Raw genomic sequence first — 16,270 nt, 5'->3', positions numbered from 1 at the left:
CACAATAATTTCATCTTTACTGAGAGAGATACCAAACATAAGCTAGTGGATAGTTAAGTATAGTATAAGTTATTTTTGGTCGACCCCTGATGATTAAAGGGACTAGTTAAGGCTAAGCCGAAGGAAAATGAATGAATGAATGAGTTATTTTGGTCAGCTATGCTAAGGTTAGCTATTTCCGGGTGCTAAACGTCAACAAAACTTTATTATTATAATATTTGACTTTATTATAATAATTGAATATATGGAACATTTATATTCAACATCGTGTAAAGTAAGTTCAGTTTAATTGTCCTGTTTAATAGCCCAAATCCGAGAAATGCGTTTAATGACCACGGCGACTAGCAGGCATCAGACAGCCCTGAGAAGAGCGGTGTTTTGGGAGGGATTGTAATCTTCGCGTTTTCTCGCGAGATGTGACTGACGACTGCTGCAGAATTCAAACTAGCCGTTTTGAAAGTTCCTCAGCAGGCAAGCGGCGAAGGCTCTTCATTCTTCAGATAAAGTATTTCTATCGCCTAATACCATTCAAACCTGAAGGTAACCCGTTCAGATGAATGCTTTCTACTGTAGGTGTCAATTAGACACGGTGCTAAGAAAACGGGTTTATTATGAATCCCGCGCGATGTTTTTGATCGAAGTTTACATAACATTAGTTAGCCCGTAGCAACGAACTAAAGCTGTTAACGGCAGTGTTGACAAAAACAACACAAAATGTCGGCCATCATTTACGTTACACAACATCACAATGTTCCAGATATGCATGACTTTCCTTTAAGCATGACAAACCTTATAAGTTACTATTTAATATGCCTTTATAAACGCGTATGCAGTGAATGGTGACTGACAGGGAGAGACTGAGCTAAGTAATGTATAAACAACGTAACGCTATTTAAGTTTACCTAAATAATTTAAATAGGCAAGAACATTAGAGTTAAGTAAAATGTGTACATGTGTTATGTTAATACAATGTAATGTTAAGTGCAATGCAATCTTAATGACAATGTAGTTAAGTTAGGTAGTTAATAAAATGCCAATTATTTATTGTTGTTATTCAGCGTCAATTTAATTATTAAACATATGTTTTATATATATATATATATATATATATATATATATATATATATATATATATATATATATAATTATTATTATTACTTTTTATTTCAATTGTAAAACTGCCTAATAGTTATTTAAATAATAATTTGTTGTTGTTTTTTTTACCCAGACATTTAAAAATTACTTATTTTAGAGCAGTAATCACAATATCATGAAACTGTGTCTTTCTTTTTTTAAAAATTTTTTCAGTCCAAGGTTATCATATCGTCAAAATCTTATACCAGCCCATGCCTAAATTGGAATGATCATCTCTTATCGATGGTCAAGATTAGACATGGTCTGGTATAAGTTTCAAGGTATTGTCATTACTGCTCAAAATAAGTTATTTTCAAATTTGGCTAAAACAAACAAACAAAAAACCTTTTCTCCATTGAACAGAATTTATTTTATTTTAAGAAACATTTATAATATTTTGGAACAGTAAACATGTCGGGCTAAATAGTTAAAACAAAGCACAAATTTCTCTCTTCATTAGTTTCAAAAACACAGATTTCTTTACAACAAATAAAAATACATAAAAAAAACCTTACATATATCTTGGAAACGGTATAACAGAACATTTTAGCAGTATTAATACCTTGACTCCAAAACTGTGGTACACCTTAAAAATGGTTATCATCCTGTGCCTAGTCAAGATGTGAAAACACACCATAAAAACTAGCTTCAACTGTGACTGTCCAAATGTGTGCTCTGTGGGGATTACCATAATTATATGCAATATTAAGATGTTTGATACTAAATTAAATAAATAAAGCAAAATTATACAATTATGCACTATTGTATTGCGATACATATTAATGTAGCCTCATATTTGTGACTATCGGATGATAGGGAGAAAGTCTGAAAACAACTGTATTTTTTGCATTTGATATGACACGCTTTAGATTTAAAGGTATAGTTCACCTAAAACTGACAATTCTGTCATCATTTTCTCAACCTTCACTTATCTTAAACCCGTTAGAGTTTGATTTCAAATGTTAAACTGCCTAATAGGCAATATATTGGTTATAATGGTATAAACACACACACACACACACACACATATAATGTATAATGTATGTGTATATATATATATATATATATATATATATATATATATATATATATATATATATATATATATATAAAATGTATGTATAATTAGTGATGCTCCGATCAGCATTTTTGCAGCCGATACTGAGTACCGATTCTTTGTCATGGTGATATGCCGATACCGAGTACCGATTCTGATTTTTCAAGCTTTAGATAACTTTGCCATTGCATAAGCACAATTGCTCTTTAAGTATGAGATCTCACCTTACCTAAGATAATTAATTAAGGATGTTGCATACATGTAATGGTCAGAAGCATCTTTACAAAACGAAAATAGATAATAATAATGCAATTTGGAAACATTGTGTTGTAGCGCTGCTGATGCATAACCCGGCCACATAACCCGAATGCATCTTCCTCTGCTTGTACATTTGTAAATGAACACTTGGGATCGGTTCATGATCTGTAAAGATCAACGAGTACCGATCGAGTTGTGAAATGTGATTATTGGTCGATACCGATCTTTGGCCGATCGATCTGAGCATCCCTATATAGACCATTTCAATGTTGTCATGTCATCGGCCCATGAACATTTCCTGCATGTTATAAAAATATTTCATAACTGTAACAAGAGGCAATTCAATCATAACTTAATGTTAAAACTGCTTTTATAACATTATTTATCAATACGTGGTTCTTTTTTCCTTTATTTTTTATGCCAAGAACAAATTACATTGTTTATGCAGATATACATGTAATATGTGGCTCTTTTTGGATTCTTGGAAGCTATGGAAATTAAAAATGTAAAACAGTAAATAAGTTGTGGCCATTGTTTTTGTTTATATCCCTCAAAATAGTGTATATAATTAATCTGAATTTTACTGCTGCATCATGATACTAGTCAATATCATTAATGATTTGTCACCTACTTGTTATAAACAGCTGTAAGATTTTTTTGCCTCAGTTTTAAACTACTGTTAGATTAAGTGACATCTCATTTTTTTACTTTTGTGAATCATGATAAAATATATGATAGTTATTTATAGTTAATTTTTGCTGCATGTCACCCAGTGATAGCTTTAATGCTTGAAAACCACCTGTGACCAATTCTACAACATTTAGTACACATTTTTATCTTTCTCGTTTCAGATGTCAGATCTAGAGGATGAGATTAAAGTGTTGCGGCGAAAGGTGCAGGATGGGGAAGAGGCTCTTCAAAGGGCTGGACAGTATGGCCTTCAACTTCTGGATGAAAAAATGGACCTGCATAACAGATTGGAAGAACAACGAACCGAGATGTCTAATGTTATTGAGGTACTATTGACCAAATTGTAAATCTCAATAATGTGATTATTTTAGTTTTTTCTGTAGGATTGTTGAAGCTGTGAAGCTGTGGCAGGAATGAATTTTGCTGTGGCCATGGAAGAATGAATGTAGCGGAAACCATGTATTGTGTGTCAGTGAGTGATTTCCTAAATAAAAATACATTATAATGTCATGAGTGTTTTCTGATTTCAGGCCCTGGAACAAGATAAATACTCTTTGCAAAGAGAAGTTGAATTAAAGGTCCGCATGTTGGAGAGTCTGAGATCCGAATTTGATCTTGTCAGAACCCAACAGAAGCATCAAATGGAGCAGCAACAAACACTGCTGGAGAGGAACCATGCTGTTGAGATCAGCGACTTAAAAAACAAGGTGAGTTCATGTGTTCTTTTCAGAAGTCATATGTTTTTTCCAGCATTGGTTCCTCTTCCATTTTCTTTTTCCATAAAAGCTGACGGATATCATTCTTGAATGTTTAAATCATTTCTGACTGGGAGTGTCGAACATGTCACAATTCTGCTCAATACACAGTGTTTTGAGCCTGCTGTAAGAAATGAACAGTCTAAATCAGTACATAAATTAGGGCTGAACAATATAATGTTTGAGCAGCGATATCACAATATCTGTATCAGCAACAGTCACATCACAGGATTGGATTATTTAATAAAGATAAAGATTATTAATATTATTGCAAAAAATTATTTATACAATGATGAAGTGTTATGTTTGATTGTTGGATTTCAATATTTGAATACTGCTGGACTCCTCATTAAATCATAAAGCACTGTTTATTTAACTTATATTATTGCTCTGTTTTATTTATTAATGCTTGTAAATTATTATCTTTTATACAGATGTACTGCATAGAAAAACACTTGATCAGCCCAGATGATCTAAATTAATGAAATCTTTCCAAATAGAGATATTAAAATCATCTGGTGACATTATATTCGTATTGCAGTATATATTGTGACAAAACAAAATATCACAATGTCAGATTTTCAGATTTTTTCAATATTGTGCTGCCCTGACATCAATATATTTCTCATCCAAAAACTATAATTGTTCTGGCTTACTATTCTGTATATAAGTTAGGGGCTGGGTGATTAAGCCTGAAATCAAAACCTCGATTAATTGAACATTTTAACTTGATTACGATTAATTATTTTAGGTTTTTTTTTTTTTTTTTGCACTCATAGTTTACTGACAGGTTTTGTACAGTAAATATGCTCACATATTACAAGTGAGAGATTTCTGAATGAAGGGTGCATTACTTGGTTTTAAAATAATTGAAGGAAACACACACTATCAGCTATCTATGATTATTTATTGGACATCAACGTTGAACAACTGAAATGAAAACACATATTTTAATGTAATGAAAAGTATGCCATCTCAAGGCATCTCTGGCATAGCTTTCAATCATCGTCAGTGTAGTGCAAAGTAAGGCTCAAGAATGGGTCCATCGTCCTACTTGACCAGAGATGAGATGTGGCTGCTTAGTGCTGAACATTTTTCAGTCCAGCAGCTACATTTTCACAACATGTCTTGTACATGCGGGGTCGATTTTGATTACTTTTCCATTAATCGCCCAGCCCTAATATGAGTAACACTGATCACAATCTCCTCTCCAAGTGGCTCATATTATAAATATTTTCATGTATTAAAGTGCTCAGATAATGTTACAGCCTCTGTCTGTGCCATCTTCAATTCTTTCTCTTTGCTTTTATTCTTGTGCATTGATACATTTGCTAAACTTAATATCTATCTAGAAGGATCTCATCCTCTTATCTATGGTCGAGACGTGAAAATATACCACAAAAACCTGCCTCTACCGTCACTGTCCAAACGTATTAACATTTTTGATTATAAATTCAATAAGAATCATACCAATATACTATATGATATTATATACTATTATATTATGTACCTTGCTAGACATATTAATACAGCCTTATATTTCTGGCCTAAAATAGGGAAAAACTCTGAAAAAGAAATATTTGCATGTGAGAATGCTAGTCACCCAAAACTGAAAATTCTGTCATCATTTACTCAAACTTCACCTGTCACAAATCTGTTTGAGATTCTTTCATCTGTTGAGCACAAAAGAAGATATTTTGAAAAATGCTGAAAACCTGTTACCACTGACTTCCATAGTATTTATACTATGAAAGTGAATTGGTACTGGTTTGTAACATTCTTCAAAATATCTTCCTTAGTGTTTAACAGAAAAGGAAATCTCATAAAGCTTTGGAACCAATTGAGAGACAGTAAAATAGTAATTCAATTTCATTTTCACTTTTAAAGCATGAAATCAGAATTAATTTATTGACTTTATAAAATTGCTTTGTAGGTGGTGAAGATGAAGACTGACTTAGAGGAGGCTCAACTTGCTGAGAAGCAGATGAGACACAAGCTAGACCAGCAAGCTGAAGCACTAAACAGCAAAACTGAAGAACTGCGTGCTCTCACAGAACGCGCACATGAAACAATGTCCTCAGAGATCCTTGAGCTACAAATGCAGAAGATGGAGTTGGAATCAGCAATGGTAGAGTACTGTCTGATATTTTGAATAAAAGTAAACAGGTTTGAGGACATAAGACATGTTTGTGTGCGCTTGATATTGAAATGTGATCTTGTCCTGCAGGCTACTTTGGAGCAGGAGCTTCAGGAGGCTCAATACAAAGACGAACAGTTACATTTGGCCAACACCACCCTCCAGAGGCAACTAGAGAGACTCACAGAAGAGAAGGAGGAGAGAGAGAAAGAGGCAGTGTCTTGCTACAACGCTTTGGAGGCATGTCAATACACATTTTCATAAAGCAAATGTTTATAAGACCTTAGTCTGGGTAAGATTTAAAAAAAGACCTTTCTCATAGCTCACCAATGTTGAATATATTTGATCAAACATGAAGTAAAATTACTATTAAAACTTAAATTATATATATATCACCTAAATCAAAGCTGAACTTTCATGCTCTAGCAACTATTGTAGTATGATAATCCTGTTTTTTTTTTATTTCACAATGATTAAAAAGTTTTAAATAACAGTATCTGTGTTAAAAAAACAAAGGTTTTGAAATCACGTTATAGGCTTAAATTTCAGTTGTGATCGATTTAATACACCCTTTCAGGGAATCTGCAGGGTTGTAAAATGTTTTAAATCTCAAAATCTAAATTTTAGGCCTTAAAGAGTCTTAAATTTACTGAAATATTGTGTTGTAGGTCTTAAATCCTTTTTAAATGGGTCTTAATTTTCCATTGTTGATGTATTGCTACCCGATCTGAACAACATCCATACAATCACCCACAACCATCTCTCTTTATTTAAAAAGGGTCATTTTTTACTCTACTTAATAATGGATTTATTATTATATACCTTACAATGACATATGTACAATATTATATACCTTACAATAACATTTGTTTAAAAGTGATTCGTGTATTTACTGATGAGGACATTGACCTGAACAACTTTTGTGCATAGATTTAGTTTATTATATATATTTTTTCTTTTTTAAAATCATTTGTTCTTTTTTAGTTTTAAAGAAATATAAAAAGAATATGGATACAAGTACAGTTTGCTTGTTTTTACACAATATTTAAAATATTTTGCTAAGACATATCTAAAATATATATATTTTTATTGTTAAATTATTATTGTATTATTAAATGTAATCAATTTTTAATATATATATATATATATATATATATATATATATATATATATATATATATATATATATATATATATATATATATATATATATATATAATTTTATTTTATTTATTTATTTTTTTGATAGGACAAACAAAAATCTTTTCCGTCTGGGCCATTTGAAAAAATCCTTAGTGTTTAGCCCTTTTTGAGTCTAAAATTTAATTCATAATGGTCTTAAAGCCTTAAATTTAACTTGGTGAAACCTGCGGAAAACCTGTCCTTTACAAACTTTTGAAAGATGTTTATAGTATATATTGATAGAGTTACTGCTCTGAAATGTTCTGAAACACATTTTCTACGCTGCTGCAGATTTTCTTCATACAGTGATGAGGCATTAATACATAATCTTTTCTGTTCTTTTCCATGTAGAAAGCTCGTGAAGCAAACCAAGACCTTCAGATCCAGCTGGAGCAGGTGTTGCAGCAGGCACAAGATCCAAACAGCAAAGGCAATTCCTTGTTTTCGGAGGTACAGCATTACTTCTACTTTTTAGCATAGTGATATTTAAGTGTACCGAGTGCTTTCATTATAAGTAAAGACTTTAGTGTAATTACTATAATATAAAGTTTTAATTTACATATGAACATTTAGCTTTAGATTAATGTAACTTATGCCGAGTTCAGACTGCACGATTTTAGCCACCATTTTTACTCGCTGACAGGTTTTGGAAATTGTAGACAAATGCCTGAAATCACAGGCAGTGTGAACTATCAAAGACGCCGTCAGAGAGAATCGGCAGTTAGTCGCTGACACCTGTGAGATATTTGGCGTGCTACATATCTGGAGCTGTCAGCTATTCAAATCATGCCGTGTGCAATGTTTTCTGATTGAAAATAACATCGAAAATTACCTACAGTAATTGGAAACCTCCTGTCGCTGATCCATTTTGCAGTGTAAACAAAGCAGCGACGAAACACAAGCCCAGATAGTTGTAGTAGTTGGTTTTAAAACCACAGCGGTTCGAACTGTAGTTCTGCCGAATGACTAAAAAGTTATCAGTATTGATGGTAAAAAAACTGTACATTTCTAGTCAAACCATTCTTCTGCAATCTTATACCAAAAACGGAAATAAGGGCAGTATTAATAGCTATAAATGTGGGAGAGCGTTGATATTATGTGATTGTATTGTATTGCAATATGGAACAATTAAGTGTTGATGTTAAATCAAAAGTAATTCACAAATACTTGAAAATGAAATGATTTAATGACAATAATTCTCTATGGTTACAACTGAATTAATTACAAAATAACTGTATAAAATGATCAAATATAGAATGATAAAGCATATGATATAAATTGTACCCAGCTTAAATGTTAAATTAAAGTTACAAGAGGTAGAAGGAGAGACACAGGGGGAGGGAGAGAGAGACATAGAGAGCAGGCCCAGAAGTTAGCCTGATTGCAGTAGAGTCAGAGAAGGTAGACTCCAGAGAAGGAGAGGAGCAGACCAGGAAAAGACAGGCCATGAAAAGGGTAGCCAAGAAAAGAGAGCCCAGGAAAAGAGACAGAGCAGTGTTTTACCACCTATTTTATATCTTTCTTGACCATGTGACTAAAGCCCAAATGCAGAGACATTCAAACTGACCAATCAACATGTGACCACATCGTAAAAGCCCCAAAGTCCACACACCAGGCCCTGATCTTATCAGTATCTGCCTTTGGAGTCAGTATGGACCTTCTTGAGTCAAAAAGACATGTTTTGTCATATAAACAAAAGCATATGATAATTTAGCCTCTTACATAGTCATGCAGTGTAAAAACATCTGTGACACAACCACTTTGAAAATCATGCAGTCTGAACTCGGCATTACACATAAGGAACTTAAAAACCTGACAAAAATATTTGGATTTTCACAGGTAGAAGACAAGAGGGCAGCAATGGAGCGGCAGCTGAACAGCATGAAAAGAAATTATGAGTCTCTTCAAAAGCAACATGTTCTCACCAAACAACATATGCACCACATGAAGGTACATTTTTCTTTCTTTTTTTAATTTTTTTTAAAGAATTTCTATACTATGTACATCTATTTAAATTATTCCTCGTGTCTGCTGTTTTAGATGCAGATAGCCACACTTATGCAGCTCCAGGGCAACAGGGCCGACCCAGCCCAGCTTGAACGATTGCAATTCATGTTATCTGACAAGAACAAAGAGATAGAAAGCCTGATGATGAAAGTAAGAGAACTGGAGAAAGAGAAGGTAAGCTTACCGTATTACATCATCACAGAAATGAAACATAAATGTTTGAGAGATATTACTAATAACCATGTCGCCAACAGATGACTGTAAAAGACCACCATCCACATCCTCCATCTAATGAAGGCGAGCTTAAGGATGAGACATATTACACAGATCTATTGAAAATGCAACTTGCAAATTCAAAGTAAGTGTTCTCTCGTCAGTTATTTGACTTTATAAGGGTGCTATTGGACTTTTTTTTAATGATATTGGTGATTTTTTTTATAGAAAGGATGCAGAGAAACTAAAGGAAGAGTTATCGATGGCGAGAATGAAAGCTCTCTCTGAAAGTCAGAGAGTGTTGGAGTTGGAGAGGAAACTCTATGGCACAGAGCAAGCACTGAAACTAAGACACAGTGACAATATGAAGCTTCAAGTCAAGCTTGAAGAACTAAAGATAAAATACACACCGAATGGTAATAACTTTTCACTTATGAGACTTAGTTTTCTACTTTTAAATCTACATTAAAGGTTAGATTTATTTTAACAATAACTGATGAACTTTTAACCCTTTGACTTGCAAGTTTTAAATTCTCTGGCTGACCCCCCACATGAACTTTTTTTTTTTTTTTTTTTTTTAAATATGACTATTCTATAGAATGTATTACTTTTATATGTCCATGGTGGTGAATCACAATTATCATGACAGCAGCAGTTATTTTTTGTCTGTTTATTTGTTTGATTTTTATTTTTTGCTAATATTCACAATCTTCTCAACCCTGTAAAGCCTGTAAACACATCAAAAATAGACAGAAAATTCAAATTTACTGTAATTGAGATGTTATTAAACCATCTAACAAATAGAATACAAAGTATCAAATCATATACAACAGGTTTTAAGCAAAGGATTGATTACTTTGATATGATATAGGTCTCAACTCGTGTATCCGATGATATGATATGTGCAGTTTTATAGGGTTAATTATATTTAGGGATTTATAGGGTTTATTAGATCTAGGGATTTATAGGGTTAATTAGATCTAGGGATTGTTAATTATATCTAGGGATCTGGCTTTTTTGAACTCTAGTTTGAGTAGTTTGATTTTGAGTGTCTACCGAAACTTGATCCAATACTTCTATAATACATAAACAAAGACTAAAGAATCAAAATCCAGGATGAAAAAACAGATCCAGGATGTTCCTTATTTTTTATTTAATTCACCTTATTTTAACATTCAACAACTCTGTTAACAAGCGAGCGCTTCTGTGAAGTAGCTTAAACAATCAAATAATAAATAACATGAATTCTTCAATTTAGGACTTTAGTGCAGTAAATATGAAAGAAAATCTAATATAGAAGCAAATAGCACCTCAACTTAAAATACCCAGCAGGCATGTAAAGAAAACAAATGCCACAGTGTTTGCAAAGCCAGTTTAACCAGTTGCGACTCTTCAACAAAGTGATGTCATGTCGCACACGTTGCTGTTTCTGTGTGAAGTCAAGACAGAGGTCTAACTCTGTGCCACCGCATAACTATAGATGTGTTAAAAAATAATGAAAATATTTATATATAAATATATATACAGTTGAAGTCAGAATTATTAGCCCCCCTGAAGGGGCGTAGTAGCTGAAAGCCGATTCACCCTGCTTTGACTGAACTCTTGGAATTTTTAATTTACTTGATCCTAAAGATCTGAGTGATCTGTTAGGTTTGTATTCAGTGAGCATGTCTGTAATGTATTGAGGTCCTAGACCATTTGGTGATTTATAGATGAGTATTAATGCTTTAAAATCTATTCTGAATGTAACTGGGAGCCAGTGTAAAGACCTGAGGACAGGTGTGATGTGATTTTCTGGTTCTAGTAAGAATCCCGGCGGCAGCGTTCTGGATCAGCTACAAATGTCTGACTGTCTTTTTGAGAAGGCCAGTGAGGAGGCCGTTACAGTAATCCACCCTGCTGATGATAAAAACGTTAACAAGTTTCTCTTAGTCCTCACTGTAAACAAAGCATCTAGTTCTTGCAATCTTTTTGAGATAATAGTATGCTGATTTAGTTACTTCTTTGACATGACTACTGAAACTCAGATCTGACTCCAGAATCATACAAAGATTCCTATTTTTTGTTGTTTGACCCCAAAAGCCAAGATACGCATTCACCTTGAGAACCTCATCTCTGTTCCCAAATGCAATGACTTCAGTTTTGTCTTTGTTTAACTGAAGAAAGTTTTGGCACATCCAGCTGTTCATTTCATCAATGCATTGGTAATTTGTAACGTCTGTTATTATATGCTGGTCATAAATGTTATGTTGTTTGTATTCAGAGGTGAACAAAGCACAAGTACAGAAACGCCGTCGGGAGAAGTTTCCTGTTCCAGAAGAAAACTCTTCATCTATAAAAGACGAAACCGCAACCCAGCAATCTGAGCCAAGCAAGAACTCGAATGAAAAAGCAGAAGAAAAAACCCTCAGTCATCCTGTCGAGAAGCCAGTTGTGATCCCATTGCAGTCTGAACAACCCACAGAACCCAACTCTGTCCTGTCCCGGGAGAGCAAGTCTGTCCGCATCTGTGAAGATCCTCCAGTATGCATTCCTGATGCACCCAGGTCAGTGCCAACCTCTGCATGCCAACCCTTCTCCCTTCTGCTGCGCTGTGTCAACTTTACAGTCCTTGTCATCTTCCTCTTCCTGGGTTTTATGAGAACACTCACTCCTCGCCCGTCACTTCCTGCTCTACCGCTTCCTCTCAGGAATCCTGTAGCTCGAAGGAACATGCTTTGACATGTAATCTCATGACTTCTTGGTTTAATGACTGCTCATTAAGAAGATTGCTTATTAGGAAATGCTAAATTGTTGTGGAAATGTGATTAATGTTAGAGTCCTATACTATAATACACTATAATATAATATGTTAGAGTACACTTTGTTCACACTTGTAGTTAATTTATCCTGGTCTAGAACACCACACATTCATTCACTTTCCTTCGGCTTAGTCCCTTTATTCATCAGGGTCACCATAGTGGAATGAACCGCCAACTTATCCAGCATATGTTTTACACAACGGATGGCCTCCCAGTACTGGGAAACATCCATACACACTCATTCACACACATACTCAAACACTACGGCCAATTTAGTTCATCCGATTCACCTGTAGCGCATATCTGTGGACTGTGGAGAAAACCGGAGCACCCGGAGGAAACCTACGCCAACACTGAGACAACTCAATAAATAATTTTAATAATAATAATACATATTAAGCTTGTTGGTGTTCACACTTTACCTTTAAGATACAAGCAAATGTTGCTAGAACAGCACCAGGTTGAGTTAATAATGCATGAACTTCCTTCTTTAAATATTCTAACGTTCAATATAATTACTCCTGTGGCAGTAGGAATATTGTGAGTTATATTAACTAATAAATTGATGTGTGAAATGCCTTTTTAAACTTAAGGTTTATGTTTTGAACCTCCACAAACTGAATGATTTGCCTGTAGGTCTCCAGTAAATGACTCCAATACCAAGAATGTGGATCAGACTCATCAGAGCAGCGAAGAGGAGGAAAACTGGAGAACTGAAAAGAAGAGGAAAAAGTACCAACAACCCACTCATGTTAGCTCACAAAAGACCATGGCCAATGAGTGCGCTCAACAGTAGCTTCTCTAATTCAGTATGTGAATCATATCATATGTTTATGAAAAGATCTATAACTCGGGTCTGTAATGTTGAAGCTGTGGCATGTCTATCTGTGAATCATTTGTTGTGCAATTTGTCATTTTTGCATTTATTAAAACCTCTGTAATATAATTAATTAGCATGTTAAAATAAAAGAGTAAATGAATTAAAATTGTTGGATGAATTATGTTAATTTAAAGGGTCAGGAAAAACTATAACACATTTTTTGAGATGTTGACAGTCATATATGTGTCCTACGTTGCTAAAAACACTATTAGGACACATATATTTCACTAAAAAGTGAAAATTAGTTGTTTTTGTGTTATTTCAAGCTAATTTGTGAGTTTGAAAAGAAATTCTGAAGCAGCGTCATGGCGATGAGTAAACTGCAGTGCGGAGATTGGCTGTCTGTACTGGCCAATTCAAAGTGACATCATTGAATTTTCAGCACATCTATCACACATTAATTTACGAGAGAGACTTGGTTCGAAACAATAAGCGTGCTGTCTTGTAAACGAGATGCAACTTCGTTAATATGTGTGATATATTGAAGCTTTAAAGACTCTTTTTACCTGTTACAGTGCTCAGAGAAACGCCACGTTGTGTTTCCAATCGTAATTCAAACAAGTAGTAGTAGTAGAAGAATTGTTTGGAGACATGGGTCGTCAGTGTTGTGTTTATAAATGTGCCACAATGATGGTTTTGTTTGTTATGTGTGGATTACAGTGCTCTGCTAACACAAGACAAAAATTTGTTTGTAAGGAACATTTTTTACCCGAGAGCTTTTCACATCTGGAAATGGTGAAATCTGGATTTGCTGCTCGTCTCTTTTTAAAAAAGACATGGCTCCAGTCGTGTTGATTGTCCTGTCTCTACGGATTTGGTAAGTGTGTGATCAATGTTCTTTGTTTATGTTTATTCAGAGGCAAAGTTAGTTAGTATCGTCAGCAGTCCTCTTTCAGTTTTTAAAGACATCCTTAGTGATTTAGTGGCTAAGTTTACAGTAATATCACTACAATATTATGGACTGAAAATCCTCCACTTGCAGATTTGCTGTAAATGCTGCTCTCTGAATCACTGTCTATCTTCCCTTCGTCTGTGTTTGTGTTGTCGGTATGAAAATCAGCTGTAGTGCACGTATTGAAACTCCCCATGCAAACCCTTCCCTCTTGCGCTGTTGGACACTTCCACCTAAACAAAGCTTTTCAAACTAGAGGTCTGAAAACACCCTGCTGAGGGGGAGGGGGGGCTATATATCATTTCAGCGTCAATATCGTAATGTGATCATTCGCAATAGTCACATCGCAAGTATACGCAATGTGGAGTCTGGATTATAATTGATCATTCTGCATATGTTTTTTGAGGCCTGTGACTGTGAGGGTTTTCAAAGCATTCAGGCATGAGAAATCATAGCGTTTGTAACTTTGACAAATTAACAACGATTTAATTTTATTGAACTGATTATAAAAAAAAGACTATGCAGTATTACTCTATAGATCAATAGCCTAATTTCCATCAAATTTGGCTTAGACCATGCTGCCAAAAAGTTATAGAATTTTCCAGTTGCCCTGTAGCTTGTTGCCGTGCTTGTTTCTGATGTGGCCGTTGGGCTGCTTGGCCCTGATAATTACTGCTTGCAGCTACATTTTTACATTTCATTATTCCACTACTGTATACCTGAATACAGTTCAACTCCTCGGAAACAAGGAAATGCTGTTAATTTAATGTAAATCTTGTGATTTATTGTATTTATCGATGCTTGTAGATTGATTATATTTTATGTGTATGCACTCCCCTACAGAATCCTCCTAGTCCGTCTAAAATTATTAAAAAAAAATTTAAATCGTTATTCAACTCATCTTTAGTAAAATTGTATTCCTATCGCAGAACGAAAAAACATTGCAATGTTTTATTTTTTTTTTAATATTGTGCAGCCCTACTGTGTGTGTTTACCTTTGTACCTAATGATGCATGTGCTTATGTGTGTAAATATAACAGCTATCTTACCTTAAATTCCCAGCAGTGTCCCGTTTTAAAATGCAATATACAAAACTTGGGTCTTGGGAGGCAGGTTTACTCAAATGGTTTAATAAGAAGCAAACATAAATTGTGCAAATATAAGTCATATTCAAATAAGTAAACGTGTATAGTAGTAAATACAAAAAAAACTAAACAAATTTTTTTTTTATTTACTTTAGATTCAGCTAACATATCACACACTTAAAAAAAAACTATAAAATTTAAAACACAACAATAAATGGAATATACAATGTAAAAAAATCTTGAAAATAGTGATTAAAATAGTTTTAATGTTTTCAAAAAATATTTTAGGGATTTGACTTTTTATGAAAAAAGTGAAAAAATACAATCACAGTACATTTACATAGAAAATGGAAAAAAAACAGAAGGGGTATATACATCACATAAAAAAGATCATATTTATACATTTCAGTTGTTTTTAAGGCATTTTATTAAAGAGTTAGAAATAGTAATACTGTTTCAGTAAGCAAAAAAAAAAAAAAAAAAAAAAAAAAAAAAATATATATATATATATACACACACACAAAAAAGGGTTTTGGTGTGTAAATTTACACCTATTCATTCATTCATTTTCTTTTTGGCTTAGTCACTTTATTATCTGGGGTCGCCACAGAGGGATGAACCGCCAACTTATCTAGCGCATGTTTTATGCAGCGGATGCCCTTCCAGCTGCAACCCAACATTGGGAAATACACTCCCATACACTCTCACACACATACACTACAGACAATTTAACTTATTCAATTCACCTTGTCTTTTGACTGTGGGGGAAGCGGGAGCACCCAGAGGAAACCCACGCGAACATGGGGAGAACATGCAAACTCCACACAGAAATGCTAACTGACCCAGCTAAAATTTTGCTATTAAGAATAAGGAAATATATTTTCTTTTAATGTAAAGCTTCAGTTTTGTAATTAACAAAACCAAATAAAACTTTTTCCTGTAGTGACAGTATCAACGTTCTTAATTACAAAAAGGGAAAAATCTTTCCAAAGCAAATTAGAATAACTGCCTTGCCAGAGTATTGACTGGGGCAGCACAGTGACGCAGTGGGTAGCACAATCGCCTCACAGCAAGAAGGTTGCTGGTTCGAGCGTCGGCTGGGTCAGTTGTCATTTCTATGTGGAGTTCACATGTTCTCCCCGTGTTGGCGTGGGTTTCCTCCACAAGTCCAAAGACATG

The 16,270-nt window shown here is 34.2% G+C and overlaps 1 protein-coding gene across 1 annotated transcript; it reads left to right on the top strand.

Moving 5' to 3' along the window:
• The first annotated feature begins 440 nt into the window (after positions 1-440).
• spdl1 (spindle apparatus coiled-coil protein 1) lies at positions 441-13,220 on the top strand. Its single transcript, XM_056472811.1, has 12 exons — positions 441-540; positions 3,301-3,465; positions 3,670-3,846; positions 5,828-6,022; positions 6,122-6,271; positions 7,565-7,663; positions 9,053-9,163; positions 9,254-9,394; positions 9,475-9,578; positions 9,662-9,849; positions 11,697-11,979; positions 12,871-13,220. The coding sequence occupies exons 2-12, from the start codon at positions 3,301-3,303 to the stop codon at positions 13,028-13,030; spliced, it is 1,773 nt and encodes a 590-aa protein (XP_056328786.1). The 5' UTR covers positions 441-540; the 3' UTR covers positions 13,031-13,220.
• Positions 13,221-16,270: the final 3,050 nt, after the last annotated feature.

Source organism: Danio aesculapii, chromosome 14 (assembly GCF_903798145.1).
Source record: "Danio aesculapii chromosome 14, fDanAes4.1, whole genome shotgun sequence".
Classification (NCBI taxonomy): domain Eukaryota; kingdom Metazoa; phylum Chordata; class Actinopteri; order Cypriniformes; family Danionidae; genus Danio; species Danio aesculapii.
Note: the sequence above shows the minus strand (reverse complement) of the source record. Positions and strands in the feature narration are given on the sequence as shown.

Coding starts and splice junctions, on each gene's coding strand:
- spdl1 (XM_056472811.1), top strand. CDS start 3,301: ATGTCAGATCTAGAGGATGAGATTAAAGTGTTGCGGCGAAAGGTGCAG. Junction 9,164..9,253: donor AACATATGCACCACATGAAG/GTACATTTTTCT, acceptor CTGCTGTTTTAG/ATGCAGATAGCCACACTTAT. Junction 9,395..9,474: donor GAGAACTGGAGAAAGAGAAG/GTAAGCTTACCG, acceptor TGTCGCCAACAG/ATGACTGTAAAAGACCACCA.